The following is a 21,736-nucleotide window of genomic DNA, read 5'->3' as shown; positions in this document are numbered from 1 at the left end:
ATATTCTCCATTAAAGATAAGAAGAGCCGTTATCTGCACTTTTTTTTATATAGGGACAGGGGGGATAGAAAATGTAGTCAAATGGAGGTTATAGGAAACCCCTAGTCCTAAAGTAGTTGAACCAATAGAAGAACAACTCCAAGGCGCAAAAAGTGGTGGTGGTGGCCAGGGGACGCGTCAGAGTGATCTAGTATACTAGACAGAAAGTTGTGTATGTGAAGGACATTTTTTCACGTCAAGAATTGTATATAGTCAGTATATACACTTATTATACACAACATTTCAGTACGTTTTGGACAGAATTTGGAAATTAATTTATAATCAGGCACAATGCATATTCTGGACAGAACTTGGAAATGAATTTATAATCAAACACAGTGCATATTTATTTTATATAAAATAAATATATAAATCAAGAAAAAAATGTAGCAAAAACCAGAATACATATAAAAAACACAAAACTATATAGATTTAGCACTAATAAATGCTCTGAAAATAATGCTGGAGGCAGAGTTCGTATAAAGGTGTCCAATGAACACCTAGTAAATATTGCTCTGTAAATGGTGCACTTGTCAGACATAAATATTGTCTTTACGTTGTTTCACACTCCAAAAACATACTGGTAGGTAATTGGCTGCTATCAAATTGACCCTAGTCTGTCTGTCTGTCTGTGTTTGTGTTAGGGAATTTAGACTGTAAGCTCCAATGGGGCAGGGACTGATGGGAGTGAGTTCTCTGTACAGCGCTGCGGAATTAGTGGCGCTATATAAATAAATGATGATGATGATATGATGTGCCGTGTTCAGTCTCATTTCATTTCCCCCCGTTAGGTTAACAATGAGGAAACAGCAATAGACTGTCGTCTCGGATTGGAAGAGGGACGACCTTTCTCTGGGGTCACAGCGTGTATGGATTTCTGTGCCCACGCTCACAAGGACCAACACAATCTCTACAATGGCTGCACTGTGGTAAGAAGACAATTGCCATTATACCTCTGAGAAAAAAGCTACATGGAAATGTATTGACTAGAAGTCTATACAGGTTTCTGTGAAAAACTAGGCATGTGCATTGCATTTAATGACCAGTAAAGCCATGTAAATGTATTGCTAGAATAATAAAATTGGTTACTCTGAAAACTATAAGAAGCATAATATGTTACTTACAGGGCAAATAAAACAAAAATGTATTTTCCATATATGAAACATGTAGGTAGAAATCTCTATACAGGCTTGGCCTCGGTTTCCACTGCAGCTTTGTTAGTAGCTAACGTGTAATGGAGGGCTTCTTGGAAAAATGCCAAAAGGATTCTGATATAGACAAGAAGTTAAAAATGCTAAACATAGTGATTCATTAAGGAAAGGTAAGCAAAAAAAATGAGTAAGTTTTCTTCTGGACAAAACCATGTTACAATGCAAGGGGTGCAAATTAGTTTATTATTTTGCACATAAGTTAAGTACTGTCTGTTTTTCTCATGTAGCTCACAAATACTTGATAGCTTATTTGTACACTGAAAATTTAAAGTTGATCTAGGACATGCCCTACCCCAACTATAAATTTGCCATCACATTTTAAAATTACATCCCCTCCAATACAACATGGTTTTGCCAAGATGCAAAGTTACTCACTTTTTTGCTTAAATTTCCTTAATGAATCAGGCCCAGTATGTTGATTATTTGACTTTCAATGAATTCACTGGCCAGGCCCCTATGAGTCCACAAATACAAAAAGAGCATTTCACTTCACTTGGCTAATGTAAGAATGGCATTTAGACCTGGCTTCTGGGAGATAGAGAAGCAATGTTTCCTAAACTAAAGCTGCATAATATAATGTAACATTTTGGAGCCAACCAGTTAAATCTAAAAGTCAGTAGGTTACTTTAAGGAACCAGGAAATATATGCACCCTCTGATTTCAGTGGAGTGGTAAACTTAGGCCCCAGCAGTAATTTTCTGGCTTTATTTGCTCTTTAAAAATATTTATTCACACAATATAAAATAAATATAACATATAGGTCATTGATTTTATAGTAAGCATGCTGAAGCCGAATTTCTGAAAATGATTGTGCAACTAGGGATCACTTCACTAGTCTCTGACTTAACCAGACTTCACATTAAGGAGGTGATGAAATGGAAATATCTAATAATTCATTCATTCAATAGTCATTTATTTGTACATGCTTGTAACGGCTCCCCTCGCTCTGTGTAGGTCTGCACGCTGACGAAGGAGGACAACAGAACAGTTGGTAAGATTGCTGAGGATGAACAGCTCCATGTTCTGCCACTTTACAAAATCGACAGCACAGATGAGTTTGGGAGTGAAGAAGGCCAGGCCATAAAGATCAAGAAAGGGGGATTACAGGCGCTTTCTTCCTTCCCCCGCGAGGTCCGTAAGCTTTCTGAACCCGCTAAGTCTTGTAGGCAGAGGCAGCTGGAAGCCAAGAAGGCAGCGGCTGAGAAGAAGAAGCTCCAAAAAGAGAAACTTGCCACCCCAGATAAGCCCAAGCAGGAGTCACCACGCACAGAGACAAACCAGCAGAACCCAGGTACGTAATGATAGATGGATGAGTATTAAAATAGTAGTATGCTACCCTTACCTGTCCCAGACCACCCCTCTCATGCCCAGAAGTTGTTCACACACATTATCAGTGCGGCGACCTGCCAAATCGCTGCCTCCTGAAAGAATCCCTCACCACCTACGCTTCCAATGGTCTGCAACCGGGTATAGCACACCTATCAGATTGAGAATATGACCAGCATCCTGAGGGGCTCCTCTGTATCCTTCCACAAAATTTGGACCCCATGGACCTCATATCATAATCCACCTCTACTCCGATTCTGAACTGGTTATGAACCTGTGACCGGCCTTTCATTCTGGACTGCAACTGCATTCCTGCTATGCCTCTCATCCCCCCCGCCCCCCCTGCAGTCCTCTACTGCTTCTCTCTCTTTCCTTCCCCTTTGCAGCCCCCCTTCCCTTACTGTTCGAAATGTTATATGCAGAACATCACTGCAGCTAATGTCCAGCACAGAGCGAACTTCATAACGTAAGGACGCCATTGGGGCATGATCTTTGATGGCTTCATGTGTCATACTCCAAAATGCTATATGCCCCATCTCTGTCTATATATTATTGTTGCTGGATTTCTACTGAATTTCTGTGTTCATTTGTACACATGTTGTTATCTTACAGTAGTAAGAAAAAAATTGTAGCATGCTGAGAGCATATGTGTGTGTGTGTGTGTATGTATGTATGTATGTGTATACAGGGCTGCCACCAGAAATTGCGGGGCCCTGTACAAATGTAACAGGCAGGGCACCCCTCCTTCCTTCTCTCACCCCACCCGCATTTCAAATTATTCTCTAGCCAACATTTCCCTCCCCCGATTCTCTACAGTCACCCCCCCATCCCGTTCCATCTAACCCCTGCAATAGTTACTTACCTTTCTGCGTCTTCTAGTTGTCACCTTTCAGCTCATCTCTATTGACAGCGCTGTGACGTTATTAATTACATGATATCAGCTATACTGCAGGGAGTCTATCTGCTTTGTCAAGGCTCTCTGTCCGGGAGCTGGGCACCTGGGGGGCTAGTACTGGAGCAAATGTTGGCAGCTGTGGGCCCCTGACATCTTGGATGTGGAGGCAGACATGCTGCCTACAAGGGGGCCCACCACCGCATCCTTAATTACGCACATAGGTCTCTCCCCACACCACCTGTTACATCTCAGGAGAAGCTGCTGCCTAGAAATGGTGCTCGCTACCTCCTTTAATTCACTGCGGATGCCTCCTCCCCTAATAAATTTGATTGGGTCCAGGGCTAGTGAGGCCCCACTCTGTTCCTGGGCCCCATACTGCAGTACTCCCCGTACCCCCCTGATGGCGGCCCTGTGTATCTATATATATATATATATATATATATATATATATATATATATATATATATATATATATATACACACATATATACACATATATATATATATATATATATATATATTACTTATTTATTTATAAATCTATAGGAATTAAATGTGAACTATAAAAGTGCTTCTCTTAAGTACAGTGCAGCAAGTGCTAAGGATTTATGCCCCTTCTGGTAAATACATCCTGTTCTGAAGAGCTTACAATCTATGAACCATATAGCACTTCAGTATGTTTAATATAATCTACATTTTGCCTATTAAAGTAACGGATCAATTATTGGATTGAGGTGTTAAATGGGTCATGTGGAGCTTTTTTTTCTTTAGCTGTACATTTATATAAACAAATAAAAATATAAATTACTGATAAGTACCTTATAAATTACTTTTATGATGCATTGGCCCTGAGTTTGGAAAATGTATAATTATGGGACTAACTTGTTACTGCGACTTGAATTAAGTCTCTTCAAACAGGGTCTTCTCTGGTGATTCAGCACACTCTGTCCATCCTGGAGCCAGCCTGACACATTATAGGTAGATACAAACAAATGGTCAATCCCCTCTAGAAATCTGGAGTTCTGGGACAAACTATCAGTCCTAAATCCTACCTGCCATTACACATAGTACCAGACAATCAGTGCCATCTAAAACTCTGGAGGTCCTGGACCAGTTACGAGTAGTAAATCCTACCTGCCATTACACATAGTACCAGACAATCAGCGCCCTCTAAAACGCTGGAGGTCCTGGACAAGTTACCAGTACTAAATTCTACCTGCCATTATACATAGTATCAGACAATCAGTGCCCTCTAAAACTCTGAAGGTCCTGGACAAGTTACCAGTACTAAATCCTACCCGCTATTATACATAGTACCAGACAATCAGTGTCCTCTAAAACTCTGGAGGTCCTGGACAAGTTACCAGTACAAAATCCTACCCGCCATTACACATAGTACCAGACAATGTGTCCTCTAAAACTCTGGAGGTCCTGGACAAGTTACCAGTACTAAATCCTACCTGCCATTAAACATAGTACCAGACAATCAGTGCCCTCTAAAACTCTGGAGGTCCTGGACCAGTTACCAGTACTAAATCCTACCTGCCATTACACATAGTACCAGACAATCAGTGCCCTCTAAAACGCTGGAGGTCCTGGACAAGTTACCAGTACTAAATTCTACCTGCCATTATACATAGTATCAGACAATCAGTGCCCTCTAAAACTCTGAAGGTCCTGGACAAGTTACCAGTACTAAATCCTACCCGCTATTATACATAGTACCAGACAATCAGTGTCCTCTAAAACGCTGGAGGTCCTGGACAAGTTACCAGTACTAAATCCTACCTGCCATTATACATAGTATCAGACAATCAGTGCCCTCTAAAACTCTGAAGGTCCTGGACAAGTTACCAGTACTAAATCCTACCTGTCATTACACATAGTACCAGACAATCAGTGTCCTCTAAAACGCTGGAGGTCCTGGACAAGTTACCAGTACTAAATCCTACCCGCCATTACACATAGTACCAGACAATCAGTGTCCTCTAAAACTCTGGAGGTCCTGGACAAGTTTCCAGTACTAAATCCTACCTGCCATTACACATAGTACCAGACAATCAGTGTCCTCTAAAACTCTGGAGGTCCTGGACAAGTTTCCGGTACTAAATCCTACCCGCCATTACTCATAGTAACATACAATAAGTGCCCTCTAAAACTCTGGAGGTCCTGGACAAGTTATTATTCCTAAATCCTACCCAACATTACACATAGTACCAGACAATCCGTCCTCTTTGAAAGAAGAAACACACTGAAATTGATGAGGGATTCTGCAACCCATAGATATATTAGATATAACAGTGCATGTTTTCCAGGTGACATGGGAAATAATTATACCACCTAAGGATCTGTTACAATGTGTCAGTCAGTAATGAATACATCTGTGCTAAAGCAAGGAGATCTGGAAAACATGTACTGTTAGGGGTCCTGAGGACCAGGTTTAAAAAACACTGTCTTAGACCACCAGCAACAATAATTATAATAGTTATTAGTACCGGTATTAATGTCAGTATATTTAATTTGTATTGATCTAGAAAAAAGTCAAATTTTAGATTTTAACCGTGTATTAAAATATTTAATAAAATTTTTTAAGAGCAAAACAAATTTAGACAATTAATCAATCAATTTAAATATAGCTAAAACACAGTGATAAATAGTAAAAAGTAATTTTACATTTAGGTTAACGCTAATATTGTACATTGCTGCGGTATACATTGTCACAATGCAGATAATGGATAAGAATAAGTTATAAGCCGTATTGCGTTAGTTGTTCTCTTTGGCCATACTAACAGCACTGTATTTCCTGCCCCCACAGGTGTGCCCCAGCAACAGGTAAAACCTTGTGTAAAAGTGGAGCCGACCAATCACTACAGTTCCTTTAAGTATAACGCAAATGGAGTTGTTGAGAGTTACTCCGTGTTGGGAAGCTGCAGGCCTTCTGATCCCTACAGCATGGACAGTGTTTACTCCTACCATTCTTTCTATGCACAACCACCTAACCTGCCTTCTGTGAATGGCTATCATTCAAAATTTGCTCTTCCTTCCTTTGGATACTACGGATTTTCCAGCAACCCCGTGGTCCCTTCTCAGTTTGTGAATTATGGTTCTGCTGATACGAGGACTGGTGGATGGATGAGCAACTCATTTGAGAAAAAGCCTGAAATGCATTCAGCGGCAGACAGCATGAACCATGGTTATGGAAATGAATTATCGGAGCAAAGCTATGGGAGAGCACCACAGTATGGCCTCCCAGATACAACCAGTCAAAAATCAGTAAGCACCCCCCATCGGACTACTCCTATTCCAATGGATACCACTCCGTATTCTCCCTGTTTCAGCAAAATCATTAAGAAGGAACCGGTCAATGATTTCTCACATGATCCATTTCAGAGATCTCCTAGTGTCCTTTCTCAAAGCCCTGCTTTGAATCTCTCAGTACAGAAAAGTGATCAGTCCATTCCCTACAAAGCAAATGGGGTGTTTTCTTCTGAAAGGACAAGTGTAGAGGGTTCTCAAAATATGTTTATGACCAGTGAGAAAACTGGCTTACCAAATGGTCTAGATAAGAGGGATTACTTTGGCATCCAAGCTAATAGCATGGGATTGAAGAACTTGCATGGGCAGCATAAGCATTGGGGTGCATATGGGATCGATACTCAGGCAGGTCAACGTGACTCAAACACTCCAGGGAAGGTTTGGAGCTCATGCAAGCTCAGTGACAGTTTTGCAAGCACTCAGGAGAAGAATTGGAGTGGTGGAAGAGTAATGAAGGAAACAGCAATGTTTCAGGAAAAGCTCTGGAATTCAGTTGCTGGAAGCGATAGGTGTAATGTAACACCTAGCTCCAGTATGCAGGAAAAGTCATGGAACATGTTTGCTACCCCAGCCACTCCATCTACCCCCTTGAAAACAGATACCTGGGACCCATACAGTCTAGATGATAATATGGAGGATACTCCCGTGAAGAAAGAGGAGGATGAAGAGGAAGTCTGGTCGGACAGTGAGCACAATTTCCTGGATGAAAACATTGGCGGGGTTGCAGTAGCTCCAGCCCATGGCTCCATTCTAATAGAGTGCGCACGGAGGGAGCTTCATGCCACCACTCCCGTGAAGAGGCCCAATCGCTGTCATCCAACCCGCATCTCCTTGGTATTCTACCAACACAAGAACTTGAATCAGCCTAACCATGGATTGGCACTTTGGGAAGCCAAAATGAAACAGCTGGCGGAGAGAGCCCGGTTAAGGCAGGAAGAGGCCGACAGACTGGGCATCAAACAGGAAGTGAAAGGCTTTGGGAAAAAGAGAAAGTGGGGAGGTGCTCCCACTACAGAGACCCCACCTGTTGAAAAGAAGGACATCATCCCAACTCGACAAGTCGCTACTGTCCTAACAAACTCTTTCACAACTTCATCTTCGTATGCCTATACCAAGGTTACGGGACCATACAGTCGCTGGATATGAGATTAAAACAGCTACCATTGTGGCCATTGTACCTCAGCTAATTGACAGCACTGTAATATATGGTGCTATTTATGGTGCTTTTCACTTGTGTACAACAGGGGAATCTTGTTTATGTACACATCTCCCAGGACTTAACCCTTGAGCAAGAGAACTATTACTGTATAATTTTTTTTGTTTTTTCTTTGTTTGTGTTTTGTTTTTGTTTTTTTATTATTTTTTTTTCAATTTAATCTTAAAAAGATTTCTATCTGCATTTTTTAAGCCTAATGTTGTACAACATACAACAGGAAAACACACAGAAAAATCATGGCATCCTTTTACAACACAAAAAAAAATAGATTTTTAATTGCATTCAAACATATATTTATTGGATTTTTATAGAACAATGATGGTGCAGAATTTATAGCCCAATCACACCTGAATAGGTCTTTATAAGCTACTAGAAATCACAGCTGACACATCACCAAAAAAATCCAGGTGCGAGTCATGTCTCGTCAGTCTGCAAACTGTGGTAGCTGGCGATAATGACTTAGTCATAGCAGCGGCTATATCACAGATACAGTATCCCTTTACTAGTAAGTGAAATCAATAATTATCAGCTTGTTTTACCTACCACCATGCAAATGAATGACATCTATACGTAACTTCTGCAGGGTATATCTGTTGCCTACAACGCAGTAATACAGATGTGTCTGAAAAGACGACTGCTTAAAACATATATATGAAATCAGTATGTTCTTTAAAGCAGCAAATTTGTAACAATTTTACCTATATTTATAAAGCCTCATGACTTGAAATGACTATACCTTGCATGCTGCACATACAGCCTGCCCCCCACTTTTTATGATTTTACGCACGATTGAGTTACATGTTAAGAATGAAGTAGATAAAATTATTCTCTACGTGGGAGGGGAAGCCTGTTTTAAATTTACAACTTTGGTTTCTTAATTATTTGCTGCTAGTAATTTTTTGCACCAAAAGTCAATGAAATGATCAGAATGTCTCGCGTTGCTTTCCATACACATCTGTTTTTCTGCCCCAGAAATTCCTAATGAGAGGCATTTGTATCTGTTACCAGGACCTACCACTGCAGTACTTACCTGAAGGGCTGCTGTATCTCACATCCAATATAAACTGTGAATCTATACCATTGTTCTCTGTATTTTATTGATCGTACATATGGTGCTGGGGTATCCTCTGTTTCCTTTATATTAGTAGGACTGCCATGCAGACCAAAATATCCTGGATTTCATTTTATTTTGGCGTTTCCTACTGAATATCGCTTTGTGACTACAGGATAGCTCATTGTAAATGTGTTTTAGAATTGATTTTAATTTTTGTAAAAAAAAAAATTTTGGGGGGGGTTGTTTTATCTCCACAACAAGCCAGTCAGTTGTTGCAAAGTACAGTCAATTATTGCAAAATAGTGGTGCTAGAATATATACAACAGTGACACCTATTTTTTGGGACGGGAGGGGGGGGCCTGGAAAATGCAGGTGCTACAAAGAATAAGTAATTAAATAAAATAAAAAAAGTATTTTTTATGAACATAGTTGAATTAAGACTATTTAGATTTTTTAAGGAGGTAAATGTAATAGTGTCTAGATTGGATGAAGGTTGCCAGGTTGTGCCGGAGAGAATAAACAATGAACATTGCACCTATACTGTTGACCACTCCAGCTATCGGGTGGTTAATAGCACACCGAATGTAAATCCAATAAGAATTCAATGTTTTTATCATTATCATTTTTTTGGTTGTATTAGGTTTAAAATGCATGGGAACAGACCCCATGTGTCTGAATATCTGAAACCGTCAGTCTGTAAATAGCTTTTTTTTGTTTGTTTTTTTGCCTGTTTTATAATTTCATTTTAAAGCACTTTTTAATCCTGCTGCAAACATTTTGACATAGATAATGGGAGAATTGTATATAGAGGTAGAATATTTAACGTAATGTGTCCGTCCTACCGATTTACTATATCTGCTTTTTTATATATATATAAATATATATATATATAATTTTCCTTTTTTGTTGTCATTTGTAAACTACACAAATGTTGCTATTGTACAGTCTAAGGCAGTAGTTAGCAAAAAGGAAGAATAAAATGATACCACTTCCCCCATGAAATGCCTGTGCAGCACTAAATGAATGATACTGAGTATCTGAACATTACCTATATAGGACATGCTAAGGGTCATAAATCAAAGTCTTCATCCCCCCCAATCTATTATCCTGCAGGTTAAGATTAGGAAATGATGGACTGATATATTTGGTGAGGGAGTACTAGTCAGTGAAGGCTGCGTATATTATGTTAACTTTCCAAACTCAGTGATCATTTTCTTAAAATCCCTGAATATTTAAACCTACATTAAGGTACCTCTGACTGATGCAGCCTATAATGAACTGTAGACATGTAATTCCACTAGCTATGGCATACTCAGATTCATAAACCCATCTCATCATATTATTACTGCCTTATAACATTAACTGTATTCAGGTATCATCTCTTATACCAGCCACATGTAACTATTTACATGAAGATGGGCTGGATACAGATATAAACACAATACAGCAGAGTATATAGATGAGGTCAGGATTTGTGACTGGACCAAAGTCGTGAACAGCCGAACCTGCCCAATTTGACTAACTGCGTATTTGGCCAAATTGATTCTGGCGAATGGGCCGAGCAGTAGGATTGGCCGATGTGTAGCCGGCTTGAGTCTGACATCAGAGAGCAATAGCTTGCATTCTGCTGTATATGTCTGTCTAGGTATGGTAACTTTTACATATATATTTGTGAACATGAGATGCTTTTTTTCATATTGGATCAATTTGTATTTTAGTTTTAATGATCCTTCAAAGGGAATAGGACTTTCCAAGTGTATGTGGTAATTAAATATTCTATCACCAAAACATTTATAATGGTCTACCGTCGAATGTCATCTACGGAGGTCTAAAATATGTAGGTCTAAATTTAGTTGTCCTAACGTAAAACAATAATGTAATTTCTGCGTTTTAAGGCACTCTGTTGCTATTTTAGTCAATCAACCAAATTTATCATTCCTGAATGCTGATCTACTTGCAAACCTAGTGACTTACCCTCTGAAAGACTCCCCAATCTTGACTTTCAGGCCTCTGGAGTTTTAAGGGACAATCATGATTGGTGCACATGTAGCTATGTAGAAAGATGAGTGTGTCCATGTGGGAGACGGTGACCTGTCCACTTATGTTATCTTAGTATGGACAAGATTGCACATGGCAGTGGCAATGTCATGATGTGAGAAGGGGAATGGGGGAGAGTGGGAGACCCCAGACTGAGGCATAGCGTAAGGGAGACAGGTCCATCTGCACCCGTTTTGCAGTTCCCTGTGCACCTCCTTTCATAAATGTCCCTGGAAGTGTTACTGATGACTGGTTGTTGAAAATAAATAATAAAAACGTGTATTTTTCATTAGGCTTTTTCCCAGATTTATTATGACACATAGGATACTAAGTGGTGTTTTAACTACTGTGCTATTTATCTATAGTCTAAAATTCAGAACTATGAAATGGAGATGAGTTAGAAGTAAAACAATATGACCCTCACAGCCATTACTCAGTATTGCTGTTAGTGCAGTGACCAATGTATTTCTGAATGCCGTCTATCTTAGAAGAGACAATAAACTGTATATAGATTTAATCATTCCTTAAATTAAAAAAATATCTAAAAAAAAAAAAACAAACAAAAAAAATCTTTGACTAAGTTGCGAAACGTAAATTTTATTGATTTTCACCAACAACATAATTGTTGATGAAAATCGATAAAATTAAGTTTGAAAAACAATAAAATAAATGTTGCTAAACTGCTTTCCCTGTAGTTACTCTTTATTTTCTCACCCAAAGGAGCAGAATACTTTGTCACCAATTTCCAGAGGCCCAATGATTTATTTGCAGATCCTACTTTACTACTGTACACCTGGTCTAAGTATGTGAACAGCCTTAATTATACATATGTGAATTGGACGTAACGGGTAGACGAGTTTTGGCACTCCAGTAAGCTTCTAGCTGTGGGCAATAGCAGTTTTAGACTTGTAACTTCTACAATAGAGAAGGCTTGTCTCCTTCTGTGATAGAATACATGGAAGAAGTGCTGAAAAGCACTTGTATATGTCTGTATTGTATTTTTTGCTCTATTTACTAAATATAGCTCTCTGTATTTTTTACATTCTTTAGTGGTGCTTTTTAGTCAATTCCTGATAAATGTTCTAGGATTCAAATTCCTGATTTCTCAAACTGGCAACCAAGATTGGAGATGTAACGGTGGTGAGACGAGAGACTGGAACTGACTGAGAATATGTATTTTTGTGGAATGGAAATATAAGATATTGTGGCTGTGTTTTACACTACATCTACCCTACCTCAGACTCTCCTTCCAGAGGGACCTGGAAGGGGTTAGTATAAATCAGACTCTGTGCTATGCATAACTTGGCAGCTGAATCAACCTTTCTTTTGTATAATAATTAGAATTTTCCATAATCCTGCATAAAGAGAGGTCCAACGTTACTTTTATATTCTAATCTTAATTGATGGACCTTTATAGTATTATAATGTACAAGTCCGATGTATGTTATTCCCCCTAAAAGTTGAAAAGCACTAGTAAACTATTGTCTGCATGCTGAAATGTATATGATTCATACATACATATACCCATGTTGTGTTTAATATAAACATCCATGCAGTTTTCCTGTGTAATGATCTAAGATTAGATGCTGTAACTAATGTTGTGTTAGGATCAAAACTTCTGCAAGTAATGTTTACCCTGGTGTTGTGGTATGAAATCTACCTGAGTAAGGGCTTGTTCAGATGAGCATTCAGTAAAAATTTACAGACGAGGTGTTCCAGACTGAATACTAGAGGTGTGTAAGCACTGGGATCAATGACCCCCATGGATGCGCCACACTCAAAGTGGCACACTCACGTCATGTTCCATCTCTTACTCGCGGCTCATGTGAACAAGCCTTTGGGCTAGATTTACTAATCTGCAGGTTTGAAAAAGTGGAGATGTTGCCTATAGCAACCAATCAGATTCTAGCTGTCATTTATTTAGTGCATTCTAGAAAATGCTAGCTAGAATCTGATTGGTTGCTATAGGCAACATTCCACTTTTTCAAACCCGCAGCTTAGTAAATCTAGCCCTTTGTTTTTCTGTCTACAGTTTCTAACGGTGTTGCTTCATCTGATGAAAACGTGATTGTGATGTTTGACTTGTGCTTGATTTAGTCAGTTGAAGTTTCAGTGACTTGTGACATCTCGGGTTTGGGATAACCAAACTTTCAGTTTTCATATTGTCCATTGTGTAGAAATATTTAATATAAACAAATCAGAAGACAAAAAGAAAAATGTTGCCACTAACTGCAAGGGTATGATATAAGGGTGGCTTTCATGTGGGTACAAGTCACACTGACCTTCATGCTAGCATGCGACTCATTGGTTACGTGCGTCGGCCACCACGATGACCTCTGCAAATTTTTGTCCTTCTCTGTCTGACCCAGAAAACAAGTTAATGCGCCTATAGGAATGTGATAAAGGGGGGCAGTAACCAGAAAAAGATCCACCTCATAGATAGAACCACATACTAAATTACCACTTTATTAATCAATGTTAATCAATGCTCGTCTTGATTTAAGTCATAAATTTTAGAAAACTAAATATTGCTAAGTAGCTTGGCTTCATCACCCTAGGTGAGCTTGTCCAACCTACTCATCTTCCCTTGAACACATGTTAGCTTGAGGTCTCAGGTCCAGAACTCTTCCAGGTAACTCCCTATAGAATGAGTGCGATCAGAGTGGACAATCAGTTTTACCACAGGTCAAGGCCCCATTTATATCTCTACAACTCTCCGGGTACAAATATCTATTGTAAGAGGGACACAACACAAGGAAACGTATTATAAATATTCTATTTCCATTTGTGTGTGTGTCGGGGGGGGGGGGGGGTTAGCCCCTGTAAGCTATACATGTGTGCATTTACATAGGCCTTATGTTTTCCTAAGTAATTCACCACTAAAGGTGACCCCTCACCTTGCATTTACAATAAAACACCTTTGTTTAGGTTTTAGCAGGTATTTAACTTGTTTGATCTATGCAAACAAGGGGGAGAAACCGCAATTATTCTTGTAGTCTCATCATTACAATGTGCATATGTGAGAATCTGAGAAGGGTAGTTAAAGCTTTTGCTGTTTTTTTATTTATCTCAAGACAATTAGAAACAAATGCTTATATTTTTTTAAGACATGATCGTGGATGTAACTGGGGGTGACAAGTTCACTTTAATGGTGAATTATGGGTAAAAAACCTGAGGTCTATACGAAAGCACACAACTGAAGATGCCCACTGTTTTTTTTAATAGATAAATGCAGCCTATCAGTCTACTTGTAACTTATGACATCACAGAGGAATGAGGCGTTGTCTATTTCCACTGTGTGTAGACAATGGTAGGTTTTCACTTACTACAGCCAACAACTCTTATAACCTTACAGTTAACCTACTACGTAATGGTGCTATATTATTGTCCTATTGCCCTGCCTCACCATCCTGATGGGATGTGGTTTTACATACACTGGACACATGAAATATCTTCAGAATTGCTGATCTCAAACAAACTTTAGGTTTATCGAGCTAATAGCAAACACATAAGCATACAACAATACTATCAAAGCCGTCAACAGTTTTACTAAAGAAATTCCTATTTCATATTGCATAACATATTAAAAAAAACAAAAAACCACATTGCTGATGTGCTACTATATGGAGTGCTATATAATAGATCCTGAGATGTGGTGTACAAACTTACCTGGTGCCGAGTGAGTCCACATTCGTTTTCTGTAAGCTACAGACATCAGTGTGGACAATATTAAGGCTACAAGGGATTTTACATACTGAAAGTTGCTAATCACGATAAACAAAACAAGCTACATAGCGCATTTTCTTAGATCAACATGTGAGCCATTTATTTATTATGCTAATTTCCCATGTATTTGTCACTTAGACCATGCAGCTTAAACTGAAGTGCAGAATATGAGCGTCCGTATATATGAATTCAGGAGACTAGATCTAGGTGTCAAGTGATGGTATTTTCTGTCACCATAGACAGTGGGGCTGTTACATCTCTTTAGTAGATCATTCCTCTTGGAATTCTGGTGAATAAGCTACGACAGTGATTTCGGTACAGTACATTTGTTGTCGGTAAAATTTCTTATCCCCCTTTTTTATTTATACATTTGCAATCGGTGCATGAGAAGTTTCCAAATGCTGGTTACAGCTGTATAGATTTTTTTATATATATATATATATATATATATATATATATATATATATATATATATATTTAACTCACTCCTTTCTGTAATGTTTTGGTTATAATGCAACATTTTTATTTTTCCTCTTTGTGCTTTTTATATTTTAAACATTTCTTTTTTATCATATATGGTGCTAGTTTGTTTTTTTTTATTATTATTTTTGGGAGGACAAGAGGGTGAACATAATTTATTGTATAGAAACCAAATTTTCTTTTCACATATTTTCACATGTAATATAAATTGCTGTAACACATATTTTTTTTTTTGTTTCCTGAAATATACCTCACAAATACATCACTGCAGTCTGTTCACGAGAAGCTACAAAGTAGCCATGTACTATTAATAAAACATTAGAATTATTTCCACACCAGAGTTGCCTACAATACAGTCGCAAAACTATTTAAAATATTTATTGGCAAGTTGAGAAAGGCTTTCGGTTTTGAGGGTTTATTTTTTCAGTTTACTTAAACAATAATGTACAGACACTATCCGGAATCTCGTAAGTCAGCATTGGCCAGAAAGTTCTAAAAACCAGGAAGGGATTTCTGCATTTTGGCAATGTCTTATACACAGTCATAGGAAGTAGTTCTTCTTATGGTTACCGTGAGGAGCCCCGCTAATCAATGTAGTAAGTAGAAATGTTTTGTGAATTACAGGAATATTCAATATCCAGAAATAAACGCAGGGCCCAAAAATTCCGGATAGCAGATCCCATATATACATATGTAAAGTTCGAAAGTATATAGGGGAGTTAAGGACATTATATATATATATATATATATATATATATATATATATATATATATAATTGTTATTTAGTAGCATGCAACTTATTTTGGGGGTTGTTTTTCTCTCCTTTTACATTATCAGGGATACAATTAGCCGCCATTACAATGTAATTGTTTTCAGGGATTACTCTCTAGACACCATTCACCTTCAGACACAGGCATTGAACTTTTTAATAACCTTTGTTCTTGTATTATGCATACTGTCAAATGAAAATAAAGTAAAATAAAAAAATGTACATTTTAGGTATGGCTTGTCCATTTTTATCTTTTTATGTATTTGATCTAATTCTTTTCAATGTTGCCTGGGGGTAATGCATACCTGTATTGTCAGTCCCAGCAGCAGGGGAGAGGGTTAAGCTGAATAAAAGGTTGGTTTTGTGGCATAAATAAATGCAGTATAGTTAGCTAGAAATAGATGTTGATGTATTTGATTTCTTGTCTTTAAATTCACTGGCTACAGGATTCTCCAATGGAGGTAAGCTTGTAAGCCACACTTGAATATATCTCAGCTTGTGACTGTGGTTACTTGAAAATTCAGTTTATTTTGGGGTTGATCTGATGAATGGTAGATTTTACAATGTCCGAAGGCGATAGGATTAATGTGTATTAAACTGCAGATATGACTAGTACAGTAAATTGATGCTGATAATTTTATTTTGTATAATTTTCCATGTTTTGTATTTCTTTTCCTCCCTTACATTTCCTTCCACCTTGTGTTCTGTAATTTTTATTTTTTAGGATGCCTAAAGAATTACAAAGTATGAATCTTCATTTTTTATTTTTTTTTGGTATTTTATTATAATTTTCACAAGCAGCTTGTTTGTGAAATGTATTATTCCTGATAACTAAAACATTGTGGGTGTTTTAATAAATTTTATATTTATTTTTTGCACTCAAACTCTGTCTTGTTTTTTTATTTTTTTTTATCGGAAGATGCAAAATATAATTTTCTTTCCCTCCTTCTGGCGGAAAACATAGTGATTCTAATGATTGGCAGACAGAATCTGTTCCAAACCGGCTGCACATATGGGCCGGCAAATTGCACAGATCCGTGGCAATGCCAGATCACGTGAAGTCCTGTTAGTGTGCTCTCTAGCTGAACACACACACAGACTGACAATGGTCATGTGTTGACCCAGAGCCGTAACTTAAAATTTTAGTACCTGGAGTGAAAAAATGCCCCCCTCCTCCAGCCCTTTATGTTAACCAAATGAACCTAAAATAGTCATAAACTGTGCCCCCTTTAGTTCTGCGCTCTGGGCGGTCTTACTTATCGCATGGCCCTGAATTGACCTGATGCCAAACATTATCCAATAGATTCCATTTAGATCAGTTTGAGGTATCGTGTCCATTGTGGAGTTTCCTACACAGCGATATTTGGTGCCCTGGTATCTTGCAATGAAAATTGTATAAAAAAATATTTATGTTTCTCATATTTACATCAGGTAATGTTTGTAAGACAGACCACCCATAGTTAAACAGGTACTGTGGGGAACGATTAAACAATATGGAGCAATGTTTTGTAAACAGCATGGCTCTTACTGCTGAATAAAACAAGGGTGCTGAGTGTTAAATATATTCATACATTTTAAATCATCAAACACAATGCAGCACCCTATAATAGCCTGTTGGAAATGCTGTATGCAGAGAAGCTGTGGGCAAATTAGTTCTTGAAATAGTAACTGCAGTCTGCGAGCAGGTACTATAATCATAAAATATATTTAAAAAATATTAAATAACATCAATAAAATTAATTGCATTAAACAGATTGCATCATTTAAGTCTCAAAAAACATATTTTGAATTTGCTGCATCCGATACTTTAGGACCTACATATTTTTGCATGATTAATGTAACTCACATAATTTATAAGTTTACCTGGATATGACAGGTGCGTCCTAAGGCTCCAATAGTCCAGTGCATTCCTCTCCTACTAAGAGACCTTTTTTAAAGACCGGTGTTATTAATACCTCTCCCATGTGAACTTCAAAGTCATATGAATGGGAAGTTCATAGAGGGGCATGGACTGTAGGGAACCTCCCAAAGTGGAGTAATGCCACATAGAAGGTAAGTAGAACTTTGTATTTTATCTTAACTCCACCAAAACAAAATGTTTAGTTTTGGGTGGACTATATCTTCACACCCTGCTAAGTACAAGGGGGCTCAGTTGCCATGTCCGCACGGTGATAAAGAGCTTGATATTCTGATAACGTAATGGGCAGGGTCACTATAAAATTGTGGAGCCCCTATAAAATGTTGTTAGGACTCCCAGGTACATGGAACAGACGATGTCTCACCTCTTACTGAAGCTCCCTGTACTGATCAGTCTGTGGCTGCTGTTATAGTCACCAAAAGGAAGCAGTCTAACTAATCACAGGCTTCCTTTTGGTTACTAGCACAGTAGCCACAGACATATTACTAGGAGGAGCTTCAGAAAGCCAGAGGAGGTGAGAAATTGTCTGTAGCCCCCCTGCTGCTGCATGGGACTATGACAGGAGAGACTCCCACCTGTGGGCATTGTATTAGCAAAACATCTCACATAAATAAATTTAGAACCTGAAAGTATTGTGGAATGAATAAAAAAATTGGCTGAGCATTTCTGGGGTTTTTAAGAAATAAATTGTGATACTACTTGTATGTAAGGAAACTGTCTTTTGGAAATGACACAAAGACTTGTAACAGGGCTGATACCCTAGAAGGGGTAGGTGAACTGTCTAGTGATCAGAGAAAATAGAGGAATGGGCTGGAATCCTCAAGTACATAATCAGTAACCCCATATTACCCTTAGTAATAACGGTAATATGGGGCTACTCATTAATACGTAATAAGTTGAAACAATATAATTTAATCAAAGAAAGAAAGAAACACCACATGTCCTTAGAATAAACCTCAAACGTCTCTCAAGTCTCTCACTCACCACAAACACCCCTCACAATTCCCACTCACTAAAAACACCTCTATATGCCTTTTCAAACCTCTGTTACCCCAAAACACCTCTTCTTGCCCTACACACTTCTCAGCCTCTCCACTCACTTATGTAATAAGAGTTGGGGCTGCGGGTGCAGCTTGGTGGAGCATAAAACAGCATAAGGACTGAGCTTGAAGGGCATTATGGAAAGAAAAAGACCAACAAGTAAAAAAGCAGAAAAATAAGATGGGGCCACAGGGGCAGGTTCCTGGGCCACATGCAAACCTTAGTCCGCCTGTTGCCCATTACTGCTATAGATGGCCTCTGTGAACACCTTGGGCGGCCTTCAGAGTGTGTCCTTCATAGTGTGTCCTTCATAGTGTGTCAGGAACCTGACAATTCCAGAGGTAACAGAAAAACACCATGTGGCTGATGTATGCTGGATGCAGAAAGTGTCACTGTCTCCATCCTTAGTGCATTTTTTTGTATGTAGAAAATACCTTGTGAATAATATGTTACCTGCACATGTCTTGTCCAGTTCCCCACAAATCTGATGGCTTTTTGTGTAGGCACCATATAGTAAGAGTGAAAGAAAACAGCATTTTCTTTCAGCGGGGGAAGCGCCTCTATGGCATGGTGCCCATCCGCCTTGCTTACCCCGCTTACTGCGTTCCGCCAGCCCTGGTTGTTTGGAATAATGGTAATACTAGTACAAAATAACATTAAATGGATCGGTGGTCAACGTGTGCTTCTTTACACTGCTTTAATTGTGTGGGGCGCCATAGTCACAATAGCTGATTAGTATCCCTCTCTCAGATACTGGTACTAATCATTCATTTTGACCATGGCGCTTCATACAATGAGGGTGATGGGTGTCCTTACTAAATTGCTTCTGACTCACCGTGGGGGTCCAGATGCATCGCACTGTGTCTCTTGTCACGCAGTGATGGTTTAACCCAGTGTTGCGCAACCTTTTCTCATCTTCGGCACACCTAAGCCCTTCCCAAAATCCGCGGCACACCTAAAGAAAAATATACAAAAAAAGCAGGAATTACAAAGTGCATACACAGAAATTACATTTAATAGTTATTTTTTATATGATAAAATTAACATTGCAGCTAATAAGATAACTAATATTAACTATGTTAGCATATAACTATAATTAATATTACCTTTTAACTACAACTAATGTGATACCTGTCTGACAGGTAAGACATGAATGTTACATGCCCCAGTGGTGCCATGTCTTCACACACAAGTTCTTTGCTTGTGGTACCATTAATTACACAAATTCATGCAGTGTCAGACTGAGGCATGAAGGGCCCATCGGGGGGACTGCAACGCTAGGGCCCCACCAGAGGGGGTGTGGCCAGCCATCATAGAGGCGAGACCAGACACTAGAGGGGGTGTGGTCAGCCCATGAAGGACAGCTAGCACCATAGTGTAGTATGTAAAGAATGCAATGTGTATATAAAGAGTACACAGTCTTGACCTGTCCCTTAGATTGGGCAGAACAGTCACCAAAAATCGGGATTGTCTCACTAGAATCAGAACATTTGATAGACTGTCCTACCTGTTCTTGTCACTTTCACCACCTGTGGCTGCTGGTTTCTTTAGTTGCGGCTTGTCTGGATCCTGGAATATTTGTGAAAAAAAGGGTACATTTAGAAAATTCCAACCAACCCCGGTATTAAATCAATAGGGCCCATGATTAATACTCAGGCCTTGCTCCAGCCCCAACATTAAGGTAATAGTATTCCAATTTAATAAATAAACCTATTTCCCTTCCTCCAAATAGCCCCAACAATAAATTAATAGCATTTACGTATTTTAAATATACCTATTTCCCGCAACCGTCACTGTCATTAAATAATTCATATTCACATTTAATATATAGACCTCATGCTTCTCAAACTCAGCCCCACATTCAATTAATCACCCCCAAACTACCCCATCGTAAATTAATAGTCCCCACTATAAAATTAGATTGTCCCACAAACAAAATAGCACCCATTAGTTAGCCACCACCTACCACACACACACACACACACACACACCCATTCCCTCCTCCCACCATTGCGTCTCTGTCCGTCCTACCCTCCCCTTAGATTGTACGCTCCTTCGAGCAGGGCCTCCTTTCCTCCTGTTCTCCACCACCTTAACTCTTCTCTCCAGCTCCATGTCTCTTCCGTGAGGTCCTCCTGCCCTTCTACCCCCCTCTCTACCCCGCTGGGGGCTCTCACCTCTCATCTAGCTGTACATTGAGCTTCTGAGTTACTGTGCTTTTTGTTAACTGTACCGTGCTGTCTCACCCTGTATCGTGTTTCTGTCTGTCCCTGTACGGCGCTACGGATACCTAGTGGCGCCCTATAAATAAAAATTAATAATAATAAAAATTAATAATAATAATAATTAATAATTACATTTCCACAAGCCCGCTGTGCCATCACACACACATTACTGTAGCCCTTCATCACCATTCTGTGCCGCCTTATGATCACGCTGCACCCTCCATGCTACCTTTGCTCCCCCCTTCTCCTGGCCCCCTTTATCACCCTGTGCCATGCTGCTTTTGCACTCCTTCACCCTGTGCCAAGCTGCTTTTGCCCCCCCTTCACACTCTGCCATGCTGCTTTGGCCCCCCTTCACATTCTGCTATGCTGCTTTTGCCCCCCTTCACACTGTGCCATGCTGCTTTTGCCCCCCTTCACTCTCTGCCATGCTGCCTTTGCTTTCCCTTCACACTCTGCCATGCTGCCTTTGCTTTCCCTTCA

The 21,736-nt window shown here is 39.1% G+C and overlaps 1 protein-coding gene across 4 annotated transcripts in view; it reads left to right on the top strand.

Annotated features, from left to right (window-relative positions):
- The window catches only part of TET3 (tet methylcytosine dioxygenase 3), an 81,417-nt gene extending 65,119 nt beyond the window's left edge, over nt 1-16,298 (top strand). For all 4 annotated transcript variants that reach the window (XM_075207459.1, XM_075207458.1, XM_075207460.1 and 1 more), the window contains 3 exons: nt 831-968; nt 2,205-2,541; nt 6,287-16,298. In XM_075207459.1, coding sequence (XP_075063560.1) covers nt 831-968; nt 2,205-2,541; nt 6,287-7,932 — 2,121 coding nt within the window. In that variant the 3' untranslated portion in view covers nt 7,933-16,298. The remainder of the gene's footprint in view (nt 1-830; nt 969-2,204; nt 2,542-6,286) is intronic.
- Nucleotides 16,299-21,736: the final 5,438 nt, after the last annotated feature.

Source organism: Mixophyes fleayi, chromosome 4 (genome assembly GCF_038048845.1).
Source record: "Mixophyes fleayi isolate aMixFle1 chromosome 4, aMixFle1.hap1, whole genome shotgun sequence".
Classification (NCBI taxonomy): domain Eukaryota; kingdom Metazoa; phylum Chordata; class Amphibia; order Anura; family Limnodynastidae; genus Mixophyes; species Mixophyes fleayi.
Note: the sequence above shows the minus strand (reverse complement) of the source record. Positions and strands in the feature narration are given on the sequence as shown.